Source organism: Heterodontus francisci, chromosome 1 (assembly GCF_036365525.1).
Source record: "Heterodontus francisci isolate sHetFra1 chromosome 1, sHetFra1.hap1, whole genome shotgun sequence".
Lineage (NCBI taxonomy): Eukaryota > Metazoa > Chordata > Chondrichthyes > Heterodontiformes > Heterodontidae > Heterodontus > Heterodontus francisci.
In genome coordinates, this window is record NC_090371.1 from 44,066,650 (window position 1) to 44,091,906 (window position 25,257).

A 25,257-nucleotide genomic window follows, 5' to 3' on the forward strand; every position below is an offset into this window, starting at 1 on the left:
TTGGGAAAATGGCAAGAGAATGTATGGCTCATGAGACCCCTCCATCTACTATATATCCCAGGCAGAACAGTTCATTTTCTACAGTGAGTGTGTTCACATTTCATACAAACACATCAAACTCTCTGTTTAAAAAGAAATAGCCAGACCTCGTTGTAAAAATAATACTACATCATTTTGGATCATCAAACGCCCTTGTACTAATTCCAGGAACTGAGATCGGTCCCAAAACACTTCAGCCCCCTAATCTATTATTCCTGTTGTAGCTTGATTAAAGACTACAGCTACACTGTTAACAGAAAGAGGCTGTGTGGTTAGACACTGTAAAAGCTGATTTGAAACAAAGGTATTAAAAAGTGGATTAATATTCAAAATTAACTGTCACAGTCAGTGAGTTACAATGGTATGAGATAGAATTAATTGCATTTTGTATTCAAAGGGATGGACTTACTCAGTTTATTTGCTGCATTATCTCATGCCAGTGTTAGACTTAGTTTTGTTGGGTCTTGCCTCTGTTGATCACCATGGCGGCACCATGCCAACTGTGCAGACAATGCTCTGCCACAATATATTGTGTTTTATTCCGTTTAGTGCTGTGGTTCAGGACGAAGTCTATACCGCAAGGTGGCGATGTATGAGCCACTTCGAACATTCAACTACAATCACACTGCATTTTTACCCTTACTTTGATTTCTTCACCCCTCACCCCTGAACACTTAAACAAAGTCATTCCTCTTTTCATTTGAGAGAAGGGAACATGCAAGTTCCGTGCGCCTACCCCAGCACATCATCATCACTTCGCAACAGCTTATTGGCCAATTTTGAAAGTTGTACTGACAGAAAAGGGGAGATGGTGGCATAATGATAATGTCATTGAACTAGTAATTCAGAGGCTAATGCCCTGGGAGCATGGGTTTAAATCCCACCACAGCAGTTGGTGGAATTTACATTTAATTAATTAATCAATTCAGTTTATGAATAGAAATCCGGAATTAAAAGTTCGTCTCAATAATGGTGCTACAAAACTATCATCAATTGTTGTAAAAACCCGTTCTGCTTCACCAATTCCCTTTCAAGAAGGAAATCTGCTCTCCTTACCTGGTCTGGCCTACATGTGACTCCAGCCCCACAGCAATGTGGTTGACTCTTAACTGCCTTCTGAAATGGCCTAGCAAGCCACTCAGTTGTCAAAGACAATTAGGAATGGGCAACAAATGCTGGCCTTGCCAGCGACGCCCACATCTCTTGAAAGAATAAAAGAAAATTGTGAAAGAAATGCCTGCCTTCTCCGTCAGATTAATGGTGGAAGAACAACCAAAAATATATCAAAGTTAACCATTGAGAGTGCCAGGTTCCCACTTTAGAACTGTGCAACAGGTAGAAGGAAAATGTACTCTCATGCACATCTTGGGGAATAGCAACAACAACTTACACAGATAAGCCACACCTCATAGAACATTTTGGAGCACTTTAGCAAGAAGGAGAGGATAACAACAAGAGGACAGGAAGGGACCAAGGGCACAGTCTGAGAAATTTGAAGGCGGATTTTGATGGAAGAGAGAAAGCTACCAAGTAGGAGTGGTTTGGGGAAATATCGTGATTAAAAGTGGCAATGCCAGTGGAGAGATTGGCACATATAACCGAGCAGAATTGGAGCTTAGACGAATGGATCATCCACTGGAGCACTTGTAGAACTCAGTGTTGTAATGGCCGGTGTCAGTTGGATCAATGGCCTGGTGTTTTGCTAAACAGGGAGCTTTTTCACAGGAGCTTCATTCTCTTGGAAATTACCTGTAGTTGGTTGCCTTCCTCAAGATCATATGAATTGGGTAGAGTTCATATTGCAGCAATATGACCTGTGGAGGGAATGGGTCAGACGGACTAGTTGACCTTGCTAGTTCTATGCCTTTATATACTCATGATAAAGCTGCCAGTGGTGTTCCCATACAAGGACAAGAGAAGGTCATTCATTTAGCTGATCTCTCCAGTACTCTACTGTCTCAACCTGGTTTCCAAAGTCCTTTCTCTTGACTTTATTACTTCACCTAGCAGCTTAATCTAAATACTGATAATCTTGTACCCTGGAGATAAATGATAATTGCTTTATTACTTATTCCAAAATAATATTGTGTACATTGCTTTGTTTTAATCCAAAATGTTTCCTTTATCTTTAGAAAGGTCTCCACATCGGCCTATTCTGCAGGCGGGGCTGCCTGCAAACCAGTCAGTGGTTGTGGGCAGTGATGTAGAATTCCACTGCAAGGTCTTCAGCGATGCACAGCCACACATCCAATGGCTTAAACATGTAGAAGTCAACGGCAGCAAACTGGGGCCAGATGGAGCTCCATACGTCATGGTGCTGAAAGTAAGTAGCAGGATTGTTGAGTGGCACAGCAGTTAAACATGACAATCAATAATGCCATCTGTGGTCTCAGCAGCATTCACATGCACAAAGTGAAAATGTAATGATTAGTCCATAAATCTTCAAAGACTCAACAACAACTTAACGTTATATAGCGCCTTTCGCATAGAAAATCATCCCAAGGCACTTCACAGGAACGTTAAAAGACAGGATTTGATGCCAAGCCAAAGAAGAAAAAATTAAGGGGAGTAATTGGAGATAATGTAGGGTCGAAGAGGCTTAAAGGAGGAGAGAGAGGGAAGAGGTTTCGGAAGGGAATTCCAGAGATTAGGGCCTAGATGGTTGAAAGCATGGCTGCCAATGACAGAAAGAAGGGAGTTTGAGATGCACAAGAGGCTGAGGTTGGAGGAAAGCAGAGTTCTCAAAGAACTGGGGGTGGAGGATGTTACACAGGTAGGGACGGGTGAAGCCAGGGAGGGATTTGAAAACAAGGATGAGAATTTTAAATGATAAAAGTGTTGGCAAACTTAAATGACTGTTCTTCTGATGGGTGAGGGAGTGAATGTACCACCCAGTGTTACACTGAACCAAACACACCAGAAAGTCTGTAGCTCATTATCTAGTCAGTGCTGATCTCAGCCAGTACAGAGCTGGTTAGTGCATAATAATCAGGAGTGGGTGCTTTACATTTCCCCAGCCTGCCTCTGGGATGCTGAGTCTAATTATAGCTTCCCCACTGCTACCTTTAGCTAACCCAACGCAGACAAGGAATGAAACCCCAGACCATCCTTTTGGTATGTGTATTGTGTATTGTGTGTGTGTGTGTGCGCGCGCGACACCTACCCTCAAATAAGAACAGTGACCACTTAGGAAAGGTAATGGAGGGTTGAAACTCGCCCCATTTACAGAATCTTCAAGCAAAGATGGACCAGCAGGTCAATACAATCTTCGAACATGTTTACCCAGGAAAATGTGAAATCAAATCACCTTGAGCATCAGATGGAATCATGGAATGGAATCCAAAACACCCCACATCTGAATAATAAAAATGCAGTTTGATGTGTTGGAGAGCGTAATACAATGGCACTGCTAATTTTCAGCTCCAGTAAAGTAAGCTTTTGCCTCTGGCGTGGTGGCAGTGTCAGTGACCCCGATTTCACAGTGAGATGTTCACTAACCACACTGCCTGACATTTGAACGTCCAATCCGTCCGCACATCATCCTATCGGTGTGATTTTTAATGAAAAATTGCCTGGATTTCTTCCCAGCCCAGCTTGATGAGCTGGATGCATACTGAGGTTGACTGTGTGACCTGGATTCTCATACCCTTGTTATAGTAAAACAAACCGCAGGAAAGACTTTAAGCCTCTGTTTACCCACTATTGTTTGAGCTGGTCGACGAGATGCTTCTATCTGTGGATTCAGCGCAGCCACTTTTAGCTGTTATGTTGTTTAACCAAGATCCCCCTTAAATCTGGGATCAGGGAAGATAATAGGAAAAAGAATGGGGTGGTGGTGGGGGACGAAGCAGAATGTATCTGGAATGTGCACAGTGGGCACAAAGAGGATTTTCAAATAGATGCAGGGCAAACAATGGCATCACGTGGATTTAACAGCACTGCCAGGAATGAAGGACCACTGGCCTGGAACGAAACAGCTTTCTTGTTAAGAGAAGTCAAAAGGGCTAAAAAAAAAAGGCAATTTTTCTGTAAAAACAGGACTGAAATAGTACTTTTGCGTTTCCTGCAACAGTGACTACACTTCAAAAAAAAGTACTTAATTGGCTGTAAAGAGCTTTGAGACATCCGATGATTGTGAAAAGCGCTATATAAATGCAGTTCTTTCTTTAGAATGGCTTCTGTTTCCGAGGCTAAATCGCAGCAGTGGGGCAGCAAACCTGGCTCCATGTACGTAGAAATTCAAGAGGTGTCTTGTCCTCCCAACTCAGGCATCTAATTGCTCAGGAATCAGCCCAATACTTTCTGTACAGACAAGTCAAAGCCTGCTTAAAAATGCAGTGCCTTCATGAAAAATTGCTTGGCCAACTTGTTTGTGATTTATATACAACACAATGATGTAAGACATTTCATGATGCACGGTGGCATTACATACAGCCCTTCTCACTCCCTGAGCAAGGAGGGTTGTGTCATGCACCTTGTGATGGAAGCCGCACCCCATTCATCATGCCTTAACTTGGCTGTACAAGGTCTGAGGGCTGGGTTTCAGCTGCTTAGATCGTACATTATGTAATACTGTAGTGCTGTGTTATGTAATGTGTAATAAGATATGTAATACTGTGTTAATTGTGGTTCAGTGGGTGGCTGTCTCACCTAAGTCTGAAGGCTGTGGATACAAATCCCACTCCAGAGGACAAAATCCAGGCCAACGCTCCAGTGCATTAGTGGGGGAGTGCTGCACTGCAATGTCAGACGTGCCATCTTTTAAATAAGATGTTAAGCCCAGGCCTTGCCTGCCCTCTAAGGTGGATGTAAATAAAAGATCCCATGGCACTATTTGAAGAAGAACAGGGGAAGTTTAGGTCAATATTTATCCCTCAACCAACATCACTAAAATAGACTATCAGGTCATGATCACATTATTGGTGAGACCTGGCTGTGTGCAATTGGCTGTCGTGTTTCCTATGCTACAATTTTTTATTCTTTCATGGGAAGTGGGCGTCCCTGGCAAGGCCAGCATTTGTTGCCCATCCCTAATTGCCCTTAACAATTAAGTGGCTTGCTAGGCCATTTCAGAGGGCAGTTAAGAGTCCACCACATTGCTGTGGGTCTGGAGTCACATGTAGGCCAGACCAGGTAAGGATGGCAGATTTCCTTTCGTAAAGGACATTAGTGAACCAGATGGGTTTTTATGGCAATCGATGATAACTTCATGGCACCATTACTGAGACTAGCTTTCAATTCCAGATTTTTAAAAATTAATTAATTGAATTTAAATTCCACCACCTGCCATGGTAGGATTTGAACCTCTGTCTCCAGGACATTAGCCTAGGCTTCTTGATTACTTGCTCAGTGGCTTTACTATTACACTGCCTCCCCTTAAATACTCACACTTCATTAGCTGTAAATCCCTTTGAGATCATGAAAGGTGCTATATAAATTCAAGTTATTTCTTTTATAAGTAAGACAAATAATTTGACCTCTGACGTGACATCTGGTCTTAGTAAAAGTGACGGATTGTCATTTAAAAACCCCAATGATACATTAATATCATTCAAGGAAGGAAACCTGCCACCCTTACCCAGTCCTGGCCAATATGTGACTCCAGTCACACATCAATGTGGTTGATTCATAACTGCCCTCTGAAGTGGTCTAGCAAGCCACCAACATCTCAGGGCAACAAGGGATGGGCAATAATTGTCAATCTTGTCAGGAGCACCCACATCCCGAGACTGAATTTAAAAAAAATTCACACTACAGTTTGCTATCTGACTGCTGCAACTTCACATCAAGCAGCTCAGAGGCTGTGGAAGTACTGAGTGGATCTGAGTGAGAACTGACCAGTTGCTGCAATTGACTTTCCCTCGTAATCAGCTAAATAACATTCTCTGTGGATTCAGTGATTCCCAATCTAACTAATGAAAAGGGACTGGGATTGGAGAAAGTGATGGGGGTAGGGTAAAAGGTGGTAGTGGGGGGAGGTGATGGGTAGGGGAAAAGGCCTGGAAAGTGGAACACCTGCTCCTCTCTTGCCTGGAGGGCTTGCTTGATATTGTAAAGACTCATTTATAGAGTGTGGCAGATGGCAACAGAAAGAGAGTGCTAGAGCTCAAGTTAAAAACACTGAGTGATTCCCCTCCCACACCATGCTTTACACAACATACTGCTCAATGAGCAGATAACGGTATAACCTGAATAATGGAAAGCATTTTACACATGTACTGGTTTAGAATCATGAGGGTATTAAAGGAACATGATCAAACTCAGAGTTAATTAAAGGTGTCTGTGCAACATCAGGCAGGTCACTGACTGCGAGAAATATTTTTTGTGCTCATTATAAATAAGTATTGTCTGCCCTTCCCCCGCCACCCCTCAAAAAAGAGGCACGCCCAACGTTCATGAAGCTATAGGATGAACTTTGAACTTTTCTAGCAGCAAATTGTAACAGTTTCTCGAAAAAGAACATTCTGCAAAAAGATATCCAGAATGTGTGACAGTACTCCTTTAAATATAGAGCTCAATTTTCCAGACATAGAATATTTTCGGATGTCAGGACCAGTTATGTGTCCGTAACCCGGCCTTCAGAGTAGTGCGCCTCCGGGTCAATTTTCCGTAAGGTGACCAATTAGCAGGCCGCCTCTGTGTTCGCTGTCCAATTCGGGAGGGCGGGCGGGTTGAGGAGGTGGGAGGGCCAGTCAGGATGCCAGCAGCCTTCGTAGTGGCTGGAGAGTCAGTGAGCTGCTGAGGCCGAAGCCTCAAAGGAGGGTGGAGCAAAATAGCTGCGAGAAAAGGCTGAGGGAACTGGCAGCCATCTCTGCACCCCAAGCACTGCCTATGAGAGCAGTTTCCAGGAACTGCTCTTGTAGGGCGGCACAGTGGCGCAGTGGTTAGCACCGCAGCCTCACAGCTCCAGCGACCCGGGTTCAATTCTGGCTACTGCCTGTGTGGAGTTTGCAAGTTCTCCCTGTGTCTGCGTGGGTTTCCTCCGGGTGCTCCGGTTTCCTCCCACATGCCAAAGACTTGCAGGTTGATAGGTAAATTGGCCATTATAAATTGCCCCTAGTATAGGTAGGTGGTAGGGGAATATAGGGATCGGTGAGGATGTGGTAGGAATATGGGATTAGTGTAGGATTAGTATAAATGGGTGGTTAATGGTCGGCACAGACTCGGTGGGCCGAAGGGCCTGTTTCAGTGCTGTATCTCTAAATCTAAATCTAATGGCAGGCCTCTGCCTGCGGATGTGCTCAAGCTTGCTATTTGCACCATTAAGTGGTTAGATTGCATGTAATTTTCATGCCGCTCCGACCTCCCACTGTGCAGCCAACTCGTCTGAGCAGCCAAGGTTCTGACATAGCACGGGGCCCATGCAGCGCTATGAAAATTGAATTGCCCTTGGAAATTTGCTGCTGATTGCCCATTTAACAAGCTGTTGCAGGGTGCATTGCCATCACCGCACAAAAGCCACCTCCTGGAAACATGGGAAGAGGCAGGAACACGTTGGGAAACCGGCACGGTGCCTTTTTTCTCTGATTCTGCTCACTGCTCTGCCTCCAAACTCACCTCCAAGGGCCCGGTAAAATTCCTCTGTGGGGGGGGGGGGGGGGGGTGGTGAGGGACCGCCAAAAATCTGCTCTTTAATGCGGCTCCGTTGTTTGTGGGTTCTGCTTACATTAAAGGTTTTACAGTGAAATCTGCTCCCTTCAGTGACAGTGCCGGAGCAGGAAAAATAAGGCCGGGAATGAGGCCTGAGCACAGGCAGGTCAATCTGGATTGGACTCTGAGAATCTAATTTGTGGACTCCTGCACACAAATTGAAGATCTGGATTTATTCACTGGGTTTTATTATGCGTGCTTTAGGGATTTTTTTATGGGTGGATGGGATCATTCATTAGCCTTCATGTTCGAAAACCACCCATAAGCTGCACTTTCTCCCTTCAGCTGTGATTGCTTGTTAATCTGTTTCAACCATGACATCATGTAGGTCTGCAATGAGGCACTTTAGAGTCATTTGGATTCAGCCTGAGAATTAAAGAAATGACATTTATTTGTTTTAAACAAAAAAAACTGGGAGAATGCCTGGGGTTTTTTTCCTCCAGAATTAAGGATTCACAAATCGTATCCCAGGAACAAGGCTTTGAAATGTATGAATTCCAAGAATGTGATTCCATTGGAAGGTTGGTCACTAGAGATCCCCAAAATGATCAAGTCAGACCAGAATATTCCAACAAAGCAGAAGTTGATGCCAATGGTATTGTTGTTCGTTTAATATTTAATGAAAGCAAGGAGCATCTCCAGGCAGAATGCCTGCTACCACTGGGTTTAAAGCTGGTTACTTGTAAGCACTGAGGTGGGGTACAGCTCACTGGCCTTTGATGCTATGGGCGGGTAGTCCCCATGCTGTGGTGGGCAAGGAACTAAAATAGCCCACAGCCTCACACCTGCTACCTAATAATGAAGGTCTGCCTAGAGGTCACACACCTACCATCTCTGGCTAACGATGGGACAGGTAGACTAAGGGGGAAAGATAAGAATCTGCGGAGTTTCTTTTTAAATACTGTTTCCCCACCCTCCTTCATCCCCCCACCTCCCCCCCCCCCCCCCCCCAGCCCCCAAGCCCTGCCACCCCACCTGACTCCATCCAGAGGTCTCCAGTCAGGAATGTCTACTGCTACCATTGGCTGCAGCCATGCTGTGGAGCTGCATCTGAACCTATTGATCTGTTCTGTGTGATCTATTCTTGCAGTCGTGGATAAGTAATACCGCTGAAGCGGACGCTAAACTCATTCTTTACAATGTGACAGAACAGGATGAGGGCGAGTATCTGTGTAGAGCCACCAATTTCGTTGGCACGGCTGCAAAGCTGCACTGGCTGTACGTCAACAAACCGAAACCAGGTAAACGCAAAACTCTGTCCCAGGCGTCGAATCCCCGAGTGCAACCTTAACCTCCACCCTCCTCCCCTCCCCCAACCAGCACTGCCATCATCGCCATCCCGATTTGGAGCAATATGTTACTGAGCTCGACTGCTGTAGGCTGCCAACCAATGACCAGTAACCTTTCCTCTTTTCCTGCTATGCATAAAAAAGCCCACTTTTCTTCCCTTTGCTGTGGAAAAAATTCCTACAATACAGGAGGATTGCATTCCATCCTTTATACTTTTCCTTTGTTATTCCGTTTACTCCTCCCTTTTACCAATTTGCAAGAGACTATCACCTTGACTAACCATTGGCTGCTCGTCAATATTACTGCTGTTTTAACAGTGCTGTACCTCTTGTCCCCCTTTTCCTCCACCTAATTTAACTATTTCTGAAATAAATTCATCCTTCTGTAATCCTGACTCGAAGCAATCCAACATATTGTGGGTCAATTTTTTTTTCCAAGTTCAAACACTTGTTCTCTTGCATGCCTAATAATGGGACAGAGAGAGTGAGAGCCTGGTGAAGGGAACTCTTGACTAATGTGCAGGTTGCTGGGGTAGGAACATCTATCATGTTGCACCATTCTGGAGCAGGATGGAACCTTCTACATGTGCTTGAACCTGCTTTCAGGTCTGTGGTGTGCAGGGACTTTAACCGAGGTGCTATGGTCAAACCCTACCGTGTTGTCTTCTCTCTCTTCATTTTCTTCTTTCCTGTTTGGTTTCTTTTTTTTTGTAGACTGCTGGTATTAACACAACGGATAAGGAAATAGAAATTCTGTACTTGCGAAATGTTACTTTTGAGGATGCAGGGGAGTATACCTGTTTGGCTGGTAATTCTATTGGGTATTCGCATCACTCTGCATGGCTGTCCGTTCTGCCAGGTATTTCTGCTCTTTCAAATTCTCTCTTGTGATTATCGTGTAATGTTTCTTCAAAATAAGAAGATTGTGATGCATTTTGTTGTTCTTTTAATCACACGTACTTTAAACAGGAAGTCTCATCATCAGTATCCATTTCTGTATATTCTTTGTTAAATACTTCCCAATTTTGTCTGTTAAGGTGTAGACATCATGTAGACATCCCCCAGACATCAGCACCAGCACCCTATACTCATGCCTAGATATTGGCAGAATTTTATGCCCCCCCCCCACCTAAAAAGAGCAAGATGATGGGAGGGTGGAGGGAGGGGCATAAAATAGAGCGAGATGCTCGGAGGGCACTTCCCGACCCACTCCCACCTCTGCCGCCACTTTATTCAGGGTGGCGGCAGTGAAAAACAGCCCGCCCACCCCAGGCCAGTTAATGGCCACTTAAGGGCCTCTGCCCACTGCCACAGGGATTTTACTCATGGCCAGTCAGGCGGCCCTTGCCTGAGAGAAGCCACCTGACAAAAGCAGGCGGCTCTCTAAAGGCCTGGGGGAGCCCTCATGATCAGGCACCCTGTGCCCGACAGAGGGCCATCCCCGCTGCCCCAACCACACCCAACACGCCCCCCACCGTCTCCCCAATCAACCACCCTTGCCTCACCGGGGCCCGACTGATCACTCCCGGCGTGGCCCCAAAAACTTAGCTTCGTTCCCAGGCTCCCCAACATCTTCCTTCTTGAAGCTGGGTTGCAGTCCCAGCAATGGCCCCTGCTCTCGGTGGCGCTGCTGGGACAAAGAGCTGCCGGCCTGCTGATTGGCTGGCAGCTCCATTAGGCGGGACTTCCTGCCTCAATGAGGTGGAAGTCCTGCCTCAGGCCAATTAAAGGCCTGGGAACTGCAAAATGCGGATGGGATCCCCAGGCCAGGCAGAGGTGGGTTTGCCACTGACATTTCAGTTGGTGGACGGCTGCTGTCCGCCGAGGGAAAAATTCCGGCGCTTGAGTGTCAGGAGGCTATTTAACCTGCAGCAAAGGTGAGCAGCAGCTGTAGGGCGCAGAGGCCGAGACGATTTGTAACGCTGGTCTCAGCTGATCTTCCTCAGCTCCCCTTGGTCTTGTCAACACACACTGGGGATTGAACCTGGGCACCTTATGATCTCCACAGACCAGTTCACACACAGAGGCCCCTTTTGAAGAAAAAAACCCCAAACCATTCAAAAAAAAACAGTAATCAACTTGAATTTTTATTACACATTTGTGTGTGTGTTCATTTCTTCTCTCCCCCAAATTTAAATCAATAGGTCAGGAGAGCTGACACAATATGGGAAAGTTGGTGATAGGAGAAGCCGAACCTACATTGTGACCTTACTGAAATGATGGGCTTGCTGAGACACCCAGGCTCAGTCATTTTATCTTCACTAATGTATCTCTGTCCATTGAGTGTCAGTCAGAACGGTCCTGAGCTCAGATCCTGGCAGGGATGCTTCCTTCTGAGCTGGGTAAAATGATGATTATATCTTAGAATATGAGGAGAAAACACTGTCCCACGAGGTTTACAATGTCGGGCTCACCAATTCCTCCCAAGTGAACAAACTTTTCTGAAGAGAAAGGATACAGGAGAAAGGATACAGATGGTGAAAATTTCTGTTTGAATACAAAATGATGGAAAAAAATTATGCTTCTCAATTGCAATGATTTTGTTAGCTTGTTTTCAATAATTAATTAAAGGGTAACACAGTAGACTGCATAATAACACACATGCCCCATTCCTGTCAGAATATGGACTGACACTTGAATATTTCAATTGCATTATGAGTGGAGGTAAAATGAAATACAGTAATGTAATAAATTCACAAACTATTCTTAGTCAATAATCACTGTGTGGTCTCCATGACAATGCAGTCTCTATTAGCTGCATATCAGAGGGGACGCCTTATGGTCTAGTAGTACCTGAGGCACAGATGTGGTGACAAGTACAATACCAGTAATAAAATGAAACATTCTTTAAGTTTATTCACCAAGAAAAGAAAATACTAACAGCAAAAACAGCTGTGCAATGAGCACAAAGCTTTGTCCTTCAATACGTCTAGTGGATAATCTGCAAGGAGGTGAATCGGAGGACTGAAAATGGAGGTCCCACTGTAAATGTAACCATTTATATGTGAATGTTTGCGGAATCTTTCACAATTCACTGAAGCGAGATGGATAGCTGGAGCCCGACAGGCTCGCCTGCACTCACCCAGTAGATATATTTGATAAGAAATAAACAAACATTGCTGTGGTCTATTTGAACATTTCTAATGGGATTTTATTTGAAAAAGTTCCAACTCCCTCAAGGTACTGTCTTTGGCATATCTCAGAACTGACGCCAAGAATACAGGCACTCACCCCTTTACAGTGACAGCTCAAATCCTGCAGGCCTGGTGCCACTAACCTAAACTTTCTTAGATACCAGTTTAAGTGAAGCACAGTGTCTTGCCCAGAAAAAAAATTCTGATTTTTTTTTTAATTACAATCTTTGATATTAACAAATAAATGAAGGACTCAGTTAAGTATTTTTGTATTTATTATGTAATACATTTGAATTTTGCACTAATTGGCATTTGGGGATGTGCTTCAGGTGACTGAATTTCACAGGTGGAAATTCACCGCTAAATTACCTCTGTAGATTCTGATGCCACACTCAGCCCAATACTTAATCCTCCAGCCTGTGTGGTCACTTGGAAGTGCCAAGGAATCACAAATGTCTGTAATTTAAGGGCGACCTATTCACATATAGTCTACTTATCACAGGTCATTTTTTTTCCACTGACGTTTTGCTGTTCAAATTTGAGGTCTGTCATATTATTAACAGATCAGTTCTGTTCGGTTAAATACATTAGTGTTTTAATGGCTTCTCACCAATGTACAATGAGAATCAATCAAGCTGACAATGGCACTATGTCTTGAGCCTTGCGCTATTATAAAGTTATTTTGGGGGTGACCACATGATGTGTAGAGTGGGTTATTTTGTGGAAGTAATGTTTTTCTCATCAATTCTCTTCTCTCCCTTCTCTTCTGAAGCCATCCATTCCCTGCTGAAGTACAATTCCACAGGCTGCGCTCATGGCCCCTCCAGTACTTCACCAAAGTTGCCATTCATTGCACGATCCCTGCCACTGAGTGGCAACTGGATATTCATTCATGGTGGGCATCACATGTGAGCTGGATCCTATCCGTATCCAACACCATACAAGCGTGCTCCCAGCAGCAGTTCTACATTACAATCACTTAACAGCAGCCAATAGTAAGCTTGGGTCCTTGGCAGATTTATTTCTTCCTTAACCAATGGCATGTAGCTAATTGTAACACCCTGACTGCTGCCCAGCTCAGCACTAGATGATTGAATCTGGGGACCTTCCTGTTCTGCTCAGTGCATAAAGTTCCTGCGTTTAGTGAAAATAATCCAGTTTGATTGAACATCATTGGATTCTGGCTGCTGTGCCCATGACTCTGAGCCACACATACCAGGTTTAATCTCCTGTCAGGTGCTGAGTTCGCTGACCTCCACCATAGCATTAGTATGGGTGAACTCCGAGTCAATGAAAGGAAAAGTGTCCAGGGTTCCTGATCCTGATCCTGATCACTATACAACAAACCTTGCTAGGTGTGTGAATGTTGGATGAGAACAAGATAGGGTGGGGGCCATAGTGTCCTCCACAACTAAAGTACCCTAGTAACACTCACACAATAATAGCCACTGTCCGGGGAACCCGGAGGATGACCAGCACTATGGGGCTGTGCCTCAGTGTGGAATTAACAGAAAAACCAGAGTATGGGGAGGAGAGCTACTTGGAGAGAAGGGTAAGAATGATCGGTTTATGGAGGTATATTAACTCCTTGAATCCATTTGTGTCTATTCCTTTGGCTAAGTGACCACAAGGGCAGTTGTACTTTAGGTAGCTATTATCAGAATGCATTATATGTGCTTAAAGATGCAAAACACAAAAATAAATTGGACTCTTCTCCCTCGAGATTTCTCTGACCGAGCATTACTGATGCATCTGTTTGAGCACAGAAGTCCCACAGCATTGTCTTTTAACTTGTTTCTCACAATATCTCCCTTGCAGCGGAAGACTTGGTGAAGGAGGATGATTCTGGCTCAGTCTATGCAGATGTCCTCATCTATGTGACGGGTTGTGTCCTTATCATACTGACTGTTATTATAGTGATCATGTGCAGAATGAGAACATCCTCAAAGAAAACCCTGAACCCACCTCCAGTGCAGAAACTCTCCAAGTTCCCACTGAAGAGACAGGTAACAGAAAGTAGATACAAGAATTTAGAGCATAATATAGTCCAGCTGTTTGAAGATGAATTTGGTTGTGCTTCTGCATAAAGTTTTTTTTTGTTAATTTTGCATATAGCCTGCGCCCCACTGCCACCAAAGAAAATCTTCAGTTCTAATCTTGACTACCTTTAAATTGGATAAAGGAAAATTCACATTTATCGTTTTACAATACCCTCCACTACCACCCCAGTGGGAAAGATTTGCGTTGCTTGCTTCATGGCTGTGCTGTGAGCTGCCATGTTTAAAAACAGACTCAGTGCGTTAGCTGGAATATTTCAGTTAACAGATGAGAGAACTGTTTTTGCAGCAAAATACTCTATTCAGCAGATGGGACCTTAGTACCCCGAGTTAGGAAGGAGGAAATCATCTAGGGCCCTTGCTCCTAACCATTAGTGGGTGAAGCCCTACCAGATGCACCTGTGTAGATAAACCATGAGGACCGAATCAAGTTTGGGTGTCGTGCTCCCATAATCAAATCGCCTGCGGAAAGTCACCTGCTGTATCGTGTATCATATCATTACTGGGGTGAATGATGCCTGTGGAATTCTCCCAATGAGCAGTCAACAAACCCTAGTCAGAGGAAGGGAGAAACAGTTGATGGAAAAGTTTATATGGGGGTGTTGGTGTTGGAACGGATATTTTGGATGATCTTCTCAATCATTAAAGTGCTGACATGAAGTTACCACTGATAGGTGAAACACATATGGAGAGTAAATCCATAGCTGAGGTTTATTCACAATTGTGGGGCTGTCTTGTTTCAGTTCAAGACTGTCACACATTCTGTATTATCCTGCTAATCAAAAGTTATTGTGCGCTGGTTCAAACATCATTTCCATCTCCATGTTGGAATGTAAGTGAACAGAAATGTGGCATTCTGATTGATTGAATGCTCGATGGAGCTGTAACACATGCATGGCCAGCCAGTTAACTCTTTATAATCCTGATATATTTGGTAGCTGGTGCAGACTGGCACACAAGGTCCTGGCTCAAACAGTAACAGAACCTACGACTGAATAACAATGAACTTTGTTTTGCACAGCAGAATAAATAAAACCTGGCATCCTTCCCCACATGTTTATCAGTCTCTCCTCCATTCCCTGATGGAATCCTGTATTGGAAGCATGCCAAATAATAATATAAAGAATCGAATGGCATGGGTTGGCATAATGTCCCTAATGTTTGTTTTTTACTTACCGGTCAGTGACCACACATCCCTCCTCCTGCTCAAGTTCTGATTTTCCAGTAATTTGCGGTGATTGGTAACAAATTTGAATTATTTTTCATTCAAGCAGGTGTCCTTGGAGTCGAACTCCTCCATGAACTCCAACACGCCGTTAGTGAGAATTGCCCGTCTCTCCTCCAGCGATTCACCAATGTTGGCCAATGTCTCTGAGTTGGAGCTTCCGGCTGATCCCAAGTGGGAGTTTCAACGACCAAGGTGATTTTTACTCGCGGGCTGTACCATTGAACAATGGCCTGTTTGATGACATTCTTTCTTGCACAGTCGTTGCTGCTTTCTTTGCCCATTTATCCTCAAAGGATCTTTTCTGTTCTCTAGACTGACTTTGGGAAAACCTCTTGGCGAGGGCTGTTTCGGTCAAGTTGTCATGGCAGAGGCCATTGGGATCGAGAAAGACAAGCCCAACAAACCTATCACTGTCGCTGTCAAGATGCTGAAAGGTATGAACATGCAGGCTGGCATCTGCTGTACTGTCATTCTGTGCAGTTGGCATGGATTGAAAAGACAATTGTCTAGATTTGCAGAACAGGCTCTATCCATCATGTCTCACATAGGGAGACTGAACCTTCTGAGACCAGCTTCAGGAAGGGAAGGCAAAAATTAGCAACTGATTCACTTCGGGCACAATCTTGAGCAATTATTTCTCCTATCTTCTTCCTTTTTCCCTAGAGGTGCAGCTCTACCTGCGATGGTAGCCCTCTGATTCCTTAACCCTTGGCATTGGTTGCTATAATGTCCATGTTTGTTTTTCACTTACCGGTCTGTGACCACACATCCCTCCTCTTGCTTAAGTTCTGATTTGCCAGTAATTTGCAGTGGTTGGTAACAAATTCTCCTGTGCGGCGGCTCATTTAATTAGCCGGGGCGCCCCCCACTCCCAGTCACGTGGAGGGTGCCAGCTGTCCGTCACCGGCAATGGTTAGCCAGACCTGCCGGTATATTTAAACTTGTAAAAAGTAACACCCCAAACTTGAATAAATAAATTTAGAATGCCCCTTTCCAGCCCCCCAATAACAATTACAGTAACTGTTTGCCCTTCCCCACCCAAAACACTTACCTTTTACATCTGACCTTACCCCCACCAAACTGCACTAAGTTGAAAGGCCAACCCATCCCACCATCCCCTACACCCATTACATTTATTTGACCCCATCACCCCCTACACTGAAAACCTTCCTCCTCCCCCCTCCCCGCCTGTGTGGGGCCACGTTTCCCCAGACGGGGATTTGAAGGCACGGCAGTGCCGGCTACCGCGCCAAAGATCGCGGTGGGCCCTCAAGATCGCAGGTAAGTCTATTTAAATATATTCATTTTATTGATTTGAATATTTTAATTGTGATCCCATTGCCCAGCGGTGGGGTGGGGGGGGGGGGCCGCCAGGGAGCCTCGGCTCTGCTGGGAGGATCGGGCCGGGCCCTCACGGCATCGAGGTCCGTGGCAGGCCTCATTCTGAGCCATCTTCAGGGCCACCCTGCCATGGAACCCGACGCCTGGGGGAGAACAAAATCCAGCCCATGGACTTTTGGTGGGCTGTTCAACCATTGCTTTTGTCCTTGATCAACAGACTGTTACACAAGGAAGGTCATTACCATATCTAAGAATCTCAGAACTACACATTAGAATTTTGGTTTGCCTAATATAGAATGGACACGCTCTCTCCATGAGGACAAATGCCACTTAGGCACAGATTGGCAGTGCCAAAGGTTGGGGTAGGGGCTGAATTTTGTTTTCCCGCCACCAAAAATGGCAGCAGGTATAAAAATGGTGGCTGGCATGCATGGGCCGCATGCCACTACGCCGTTGCAACCTTGAGCCCGGCGACTCATTAGTATATGCAGGGCGGCTGCTCCCCACCAGTAACCTCCCCCAATCACGTGAGTGGGTCAGCCTTGGCGATGCCAATGCCATGAACGGCATCAACTGTCTCTACGCAGGCACTGGCGACATTTTTAAAGGGCTGCCAGCCCTGCGTAGAGAGTGCAGAGTTGCCACCACCCCCCACCGCACTGAAAATACATATTTGCCCCAGGTCATTTTTTTTTTACAAAACACAGTAAAGTATCCATTGTGTTTCCCAAGGTTAGTTGATTAATATGTTTGATAGTGATGGAGTTGAGGAAGGGACCTCAGAAACACATTCCAAAGTGCCATCTGTGACTACATTGTGACTGTTGACATAGCCATGTTGAATGGGAAATGTTTATATCACAATTTACAAATCTAAACGTTGAGAGAAAAGTATGATCAGGAATGGTGACTGGATGGGAAGTAAGGTTTGTTAACAGGAAGATTCACCCTATTCAAGATTTTTAATTAGTGCAGATATAAGTTTAGTTTTGTTCCCTCTCAGATGCACAGTCGTGCAGCAACCCAAAAGTCCCCGGACCTGGCCTTGCACAGGTCAGCCCTTTCAAATTACTGTACCTGCACAGATGCACAAAAGAATTTAAAGGGGCCACGCACATAAAGAAATCGCCCGCGCACTCAGAAAAAAAGCTTAGAGGGAACATTGGTGTGGGGTTTGATTTTTACCACTTTTGAGGTTGCACAGTGCCTAACACATTGTCGCTAATTTCTTTTATGCACTATTTTAATGGAGCTGTTCGCCCACTTAAAATAAAATAAATTATCTAATAGCTGCACTAAAATTGCAGAGGAAAGAACTTATTTTGCACGCGTGAAGCAGTGTCAACCACTTGGTCAGTACCACCTTGTACTGGTGGAAAGATTTTTATTTCCATTGATCTTGAAGTCTTGGAAATCAGGAAGGATGTTTGACGGGCTGCCCATTCGCCACTGCTCGTTTTACACTATCAGACAAAGTCAAAACTACTTGCTGAGGTTCCATGAGGCAGGGTTTCAGTATCACATTATTAATATCATATCATCATCATTAACAAACTTTCAGCAAGCATTTCTTATCCTTCATAAATCTAACTTCCAAGCTGCCAGTTCTACTACATCTAGCAGTGAGGCTGGGTCTGTGACATTCTGTGTGTTTTGTCATTTCAGTGCTTTTATATGGTTCCATTTTCTGTTCTTTCTCCTTCTAGACGATGCTACTGACAAAGATCTGTCTGATCTGGTGTCAGAAATGGAAATGATGAAGATGATTGGAAAACATAAAAATATTATTAATTTGCTCGGAGCCTGCACACAGGACGGTGAGTGCTAAAGGTGCCTGTGATGTTTTCAAAACGAGTCCCATAAAGTATGTGCAGGCCGGGTGGGACAGAGGCTGAGATTTTCAAGTTACTTTTCTCACATCTCAGGTGCAGCTGTTATTATTGTGAACTGTAAAAACTGGATGTGATTTGTGCCCCAAATGTTACAATTTGTTTATTTTTCTTTTTGTTGGTTGCTAGCTTCCTTTAATCTTTAATGTTGTCGAGCCAGGAATCCCCACATGATGGGCACGACGAAAGCTCTGCCCATACCTCCATGGGCTGACTGGTTTTGGCACTTATTAAGATTCTTCTGTCGAGACTCTTTCCTCCTCCTGTAATAGCACTGTAACATAATACGCAGCATTTCATTCCCATTCAGGTCCACTGTACGTCATAGTTGAATATGCATCAAAAGGCAACTTGCGGGAATACCTCAAAGCACGACGGCCTCCTGGCATGGATTATTCCTTTGACACCTGCAAAGTGCCAGACGAGCAGTTAACTTTCAAGGATCTTTTGTCTTGTGCCTACCAGGTTGCACGTGGCATGGAGTACCTGGCTTCTCAAAAGGTGAATACTTTTTCCCTTTTCCCCAATTTTCTTTTACCAGCAGTGGTATAAATGACATAGAAACACAGAAAATTTACAGCACAGAAGGAAGGAGGCCATTCAGAACATCATGTGTGTGCAGGCCGAGAAAGAGCTATCCAGCCTAATCCCTTGAACCGTAGCCCTATAGGATAAAATACTTAAGAACATAAGAACTAGGAGCAGGAGTGGGTAATTCAGCCCCTCGAGCCTGCTCCACCATTCAATACGATCATGGTTGATCTCATCTTGGCCTCAACTCCACTTTCCTGCCCGTTCTCCATAACCCTTTAACCCATTACTAATTAAAAATCTGTCTATCTCCTCCTTAAATTTACTCAACGTCCCGGCATCCACCGTTCTCTGGGGTAGTGAATTCCACAGATTCACGACCCTTTGAGAGAAGTAATTTCTCCTCATCTCTGTTTTAAATCTGCTACCCCTTATCCTAAAACTATGACCTCTTGTTCTAGATTGCCCCACCAGAGGAAACATCCTCTCTACGTCTACTTTGTCAATCCCCTTAATCATCTTATATACCTCAATTAGATCTCCTCTCATTCTTCTAAACTCCAGAGAGTAAAGGCCTAAACTGCTCAATCTTTCTTCATAAGACAAACCTCTCATCTCTGGAATCAATCTAGTGAACCTCCTCTGAACTGCCTCCAATGCAACAACATCTCTCCTCAAGTAAGGGGACCAAAACTATCCGCAGTACTCCAGGTGCAGTCTCACTAATGTCTTGTACAGTTGCAGCAACACTTCCCTACTTTTATACTCTATTCCTTTAGCAATCAATGCCAAAATTCCATTCCAGGAACTGCACATGCAAGTATTTTTTAAATGTGATGGTGTTGACTCTTGCTGGGATGCAGTTCTGTGGGCAATATCAGGCCTTGACCAAATAGCTATTCCTCATGTAACAAAGACATGACATGCTAAAAACACGCAGGAGGTCAGGCAGCATCTGTAGGGAGAAACAAGACAAGTTAACATTTCAGGTTGTGGGCCCTTTAATCAGAGCTAAAGACCATGCCCAAAAACGTAGCCCGTTTGTTCTCTCCATAGATGCTGGCTGACTGATCTGCTGAGGTTTTCCAGCATTTTCTGTTTCTCTTTCAGATTTCCAGTACCTGCAGTTGTTTTTTTGTTGCTTTTAGCCATTCTTCACCTGCTAGCCGAGCTATAGAATGACTAAATCCCAGTTAGAAAAGTGGGCGGACACACACACAGCCAAATGTCTGTCCCTGTTATATCCTCCCGGCGGCAGCGAGGCTCTGTGGCGGCCCCCCTGCTGCCGGGCAATGGGACCTGGATTTAAATATTTAAATTAATGAGATGAATAAATTTAAATCAACTTACCTTGAATCTTCTGGGACCTCCGCGATCAGCGGCATGGCGGCCGGCACTCCCACACCTTCAGCTCCCCGTCTAGGGAAAGCAGGTGTGACACTGGTGGTGGGGTGGAGTTAAGATTTCTACTGTGGGGGGAGGGGCGACGGGGTCAAATAAGCATTGACAGTGTAGGGGATGATGGGAAAGGGTGCACTTCCAACTTTGTGTAGTCTGGGGGGGAAGGTCGGAATTCAAAGGTAAGTGTTTGCGGGGGGAAAGGGCAAATACGTACTGTAATTTTTATTGGAGGGTTGGAAAGGGACATTACAATTTTATTTTGTAAATTTTGGGGGAGATGTTCACTTAAAAATTCAAATTTGCTGGCAGAGCTGACTGCCCTTTAAAATTGGCACCAATGCCCGCGCAAAGGCAGCTGACGCCATTGCTCCATTGGACAGCCCGCCCCCTCCATGTAATGATGGGCAACACACATAGAACCACACCAGAACAAAGAGTCAACTCCTCAAGCAGTGGGGAGGGGGAAAGGTAGTAGAGTCTGGAGTGGGTGTGGTAGAGATGGGGAAGCATGGAGGAAGACGATCAATTATGGGACCTTTGCATTCTGTATTAGCCTTTTCAAGGATTTAGTTTGGTTCAATTATTAGCTTAAATCGGAACAGCACTGATTTACTGGACACTAAAGCCCCAGTCGGGCAGACGGGTGTTCTCCATGGTGGGCAGTGGTGTTCAGGCCACAGGAGCCATACAATTGTCACCTGGCAAAGTAAGTGAGGATGGGTGAGAGAGAGGGATGAAAGGCTTAAGGCATCCTTTGGACCTGCAGCTCCCCTGGCCCACAGTGAATCTATAGGAAAAACAAAATGAACGTAGCCAGGTCTCCTGTGTCCTGGATTATGCCTGCTGGTGGCTTTCATTAGCAGGTTTGAGACCGTGTGGGGCTTAGTTGGTCCGCTGTTAGAATGGCGTGTGCTTCCCGGAGACATCATCTGGGGAGGGTGCCCTTCCTGTGCCTGAATTCAGGCCACCAAAGAAATGGGAAGGGGGTAAACGAGAGTTAAAATCAGCTCTTATTTATATGAGATCATTGTGAGAAACGTAATTTATAACCCTGGGGTTGCACCTGCTTACCAAAGCAGAAATAAACCTTGGTGGATCAAATAAATTGAAAGTTAATGTATCCAAATATTAATAATGAGCCCCACTATCATTAAGTGAGGAAACAAGAAATAACAATTGGAGAAAAGTACACCCTGCACTTGCTGAATGGATTTCCTCTGGCTGATTGTTTAATTGTTCTGTTTGGGGTCTTTTTTCCTGGTTAGTGTATTCACCGAGATCTGGCTGCCAGGAATGTGCTGGTGACAGACGACAATGTGATGAAGATTGCTGACTTCGGCCTAGCCAGGGACGTGCACAACATCGACTACTACAAGAAAACGACAAACGTAAGTGTAGCCACAGCCTGTTCCCTCTGCTGGAGGCTGAAGTGACTGAGCGTTGGGCACTGGGAGCTGCTGTGAGTAGCAGGTGGCCAGGAGAGGCTGAGCAGGCCAGAGCTCTTTTCTCTAGGAAAGAGAAAGCTGAGGGGTGTCCTGTTAGAGGTCTTTAAGGTTATGAAAGGGTTTGATAGGGTAGACATAGGGAAGATGTTTCCAATTGTTGAGGAGACCAGAACCGGGGGGCCAAAAATATAAAATGGTCACTAATAAATCTAATAGGGAATTCAGGAGAAACTTCTTTATCCAGAGAGTGGTTAGAATGTGTAACTCATTACCACAAGGAGCACATGAGGCAAATAGCATTTCAGGGGAAGCTAGATAAACACATGAAGGAGAAAGGGCCAGAAGGTTACACTGATAGGGTTAGATGAAGAGGGATGGGAGGAGGCTCGTGTGGAGCATAAATCATGGATCAGTTTCTGTGCTGTGCATTCTGTGTAATTCTATCAATGATAATTGTGACTGGTTTCAAAGAAATATTGATTACAATCCAATCGATGCCTTTGTGGCTGCCTGTACGTGTGATTAAATAATAACTCCCATCTCCTACCAATTAAAGGGGAGGCTGCCAGTGAAGTGGATGGCTCCGGAGGCCCTGTTTGACAGAGTCTACACCCACCAGAGTGACGTGTAAGTGCTACCCATAAGAATTGTGGCTTTCTATAATTCTACTTAGCTCTACCTTAAATGCATAGGTCCTTTTCTAAAGGAAAGCTACAACGGCCAGAATTGGCTCCATGACATGCTTCCAAATTGTGCGGTGCAGGGAAACAAAATTGGAGGAAAAAAATGTCATTAGTTCTGCTCCGGGGACTTGGCAGAAGAGCCGACAAGTTATAAATGGCCTGTCAGCTATCTGATTAACTGGTCATTTTAATTCCAGTATTTGCGCCTACTGATCTTTTCTCTGATTGAAGGGATCAGTGTGACGCTCCAAGTAACTAGAAAAGAGTTTATTCAATTAAGTCACGCCATTGATAACTATGTTAGGCACGCATGGCAGCACCGAGAGAATGAGGTGGGAAAAAAAAGGCTTCAGTGAATTAGGTTTCTATTCTTTTCTTATTCCCAGCTGGTCGTATGGAGTCCTGTTGTGGGAGATCTTTACACTGGGAGGATCGCCCTACCCTGGAATCCCAGTAGAGGAGCTCTTCAAACTGCTGAAAGAAGGCCATCGAATGGATAAGCCAGCAAATTGCAACCATGAGCTGTAAGCAATACCCCATCATTACGATCCAGCTTCACTAAATTACTAGTTCAATATGACACAATTTAGCTTGACACTTTCCAAGAGAATGTCAGAGTATCTAATGGCATCTTTCACTTGGGGTTAAATTCAATTGTTTTCATTTCTTTCTCTTCATAATTACTTGGTAATGTCTTTCCGCATTTGTCAGGATTTCCTCTTCCTTTCTGCACCACACATAGGACTGGATTTTGTTCCCAGCCTGACGTGGGTTCTGTGGTGGTGGGGGGGGGGGGGGGCGGCAGAGAGGGAGGGGCGCAGAAAGTCGGAGCGGCAGCAGCCGCCACGGATCCTGACGCTGGGATTGTCGGCCCCGATCTTCCCGGCAACGGAGAAGCTCCAAGGCAGCCCCTCCTTATACTTAACGTATTTAATGAGCATATTTATATAACACATTAGCAATCAATTAAAACATAAACCGCAGCGATCTTGACCTTCAGTTCCCAATCCTCAGCGCGAGGACCAGCATTCACAAGCCTTCACTTTCCGTGTGGGGAAAGCTAGCGCCACCAAGGTGAGGAAGGGGTCAACTCTGCACTGCGATGGGTGGGGGGGGGGGGGGCGGGTTAGGGTTTGTGCATACACTTTGTGTATGGGGGCAGGAATGAACTCTGCACTTTGTTGAACGGTCCACAGGGCTGGCAGGCTTTTAAAAATGGTGCCAGCACCTGCTTCCACTCCGGTGACGCTGTGAAAGGTGCACCAATGCCGCTCTAGCCACGTGATTGGGGGGTTGGCCACCCGCCACTGAATCACAGCAGCGCGGGTCCCGCACGGGACCACAATATATAGCACATAACTCCCTGAATGGCTGCAAAGGTGGGAGATCACCTTCTGTGTTACTGGCAGGAGTTGCTGCTGCTCAGACTGAGCTCCAGTTAAATATCCTCCCCAGCCAAATAGCAGAGAAATGACCTAAACCCCAACCACACAGACATAAACCCCCAACCCCCCCACTGCAGTAAACTCCCCACACCCACTACAGTTAAATACAGCCTCACCCCTCAATACAGTTAAATAAACACCCCACCCCCACTACAGTAAAATACAGCCCCTTCCCCACTACAGTTAAATACAGCCCCACCCCCCACTACAGTTAAATAAACACCCCACCCCCCACTACAGTTAAATACAGCCCCACCCCCCACTACAGTTAAATAAACACCCCACCCCCACTACAGTTAAATACAGCCCCACCCCCCACTACAGATAAATAAACACCCCACCCCCCACTACAGTTAAAGAAACACCCCACCCCCACTACAGTTAAATACAGCCCCACCCCCCACTACAGTTAAATAAACACCCCACCACCACCACAGGTAAATACAGCCCCACCTCCCACTACAGTTAAATAAACACCCCACCCCCCACTACAGTTAAAGAAACCCCCAACTTCCCCACTACAGTTAAATCACCTCCCCCCCCACGACAGTTAAATAAACCACCCACCCCACACTACAGTTAAATAATCCCCCAACCCCCCCCCCCATTACAGTTAAATAAACCCCCCACCCCTCACTACAGTTTAAAATAAAACACCACCCCCACAACAGTTAAGTACAGCCCCAACCCCCACTACAGTTACATAATCCCCCCATCTCCCACTACAGTGAAATAAACACCCCACCCCCACGACAGTTAAATAAATCCCCACCCCCCACTACAGTTAAATAAACCCCCCACCCCCACTGCAGGTAAATAAACAACCACCTCCACTACAGTGAAATAAACCCCCCACCCCCACCGCAGTTAAATAAATCCCCCCTCACTAAATTAAATAAACCTCCCACCCCACTAAAGTTAAGTAAGCCCCCCACCCCCAGAACACTTAAATAAACCCCACAGCCCCACTGCGGTTAAATAAACCCCCACCCCCACTACAGTTAAATAAACCCTCCACCCCCACTACAGTTAAACAAACGCCCAACCCCCACAACAGTTAAACAAACCCAGCACCCCCCACTACAGTTAAATAAACCACCACCCTCAATACAGTTAAATAAACCA

At 45.2% G+C, this 25,257-nt stretch overlaps 1 protein-coding gene across 9 annotated transcripts in view; it reads left to right on the forward strand.

Moving 5' to 3' along the window:
* LOC137369084 (fibroblast growth factor receptor 3-like) overlaps positions 1–25,257 on the forward strand; it is a 262,049-nt gene that overhangs the window by 130,982 nt on the left and 105,810 nt on the right. For 5 of the 9 annotated variants that reach the window (XM_068029736.1, XM_068029727.1, XM_068029752.1 and 2 more), the window contains exons 7-16: positions 2,172–2,362; positions 8,780–8,930; positions 13,931–14,118; positions 15,441–15,589; positions 15,710–15,831; positions 18,445–18,555; positions 18,938–19,128; positions 21,825–21,947; positions 22,561–22,631; positions 23,074–23,211. In XM_068029736.1, coding sequence (XP_067885837.1) covers positions 2,172–2,362; positions 8,780–8,930; positions 13,931–14,118; positions 15,441–15,589; positions 15,710–15,831; positions 18,445–18,555; positions 18,938–19,128; positions 21,825–21,947; positions 22,561–22,631; positions 23,074–23,211 — 1,435 coding nt within the window. Of the gene's footprint in view, positions 1–2,171; positions 2,363–8,779; positions 8,931–9,692; positions 9,838–13,930; positions 14,119–15,440; positions 15,590–15,709; positions 15,832–18,444; positions 18,556–18,937; positions 19,129–21,824; positions 21,948–22,560; positions 22,632–23,073; positions 23,212–25,257 lie in introns of all 9 variants that reach the window. The other 4 variants (XM_068029760.1, XM_068029696.1, XM_068029708.1 and 1 more) reach the window with 4 other exon arrangements.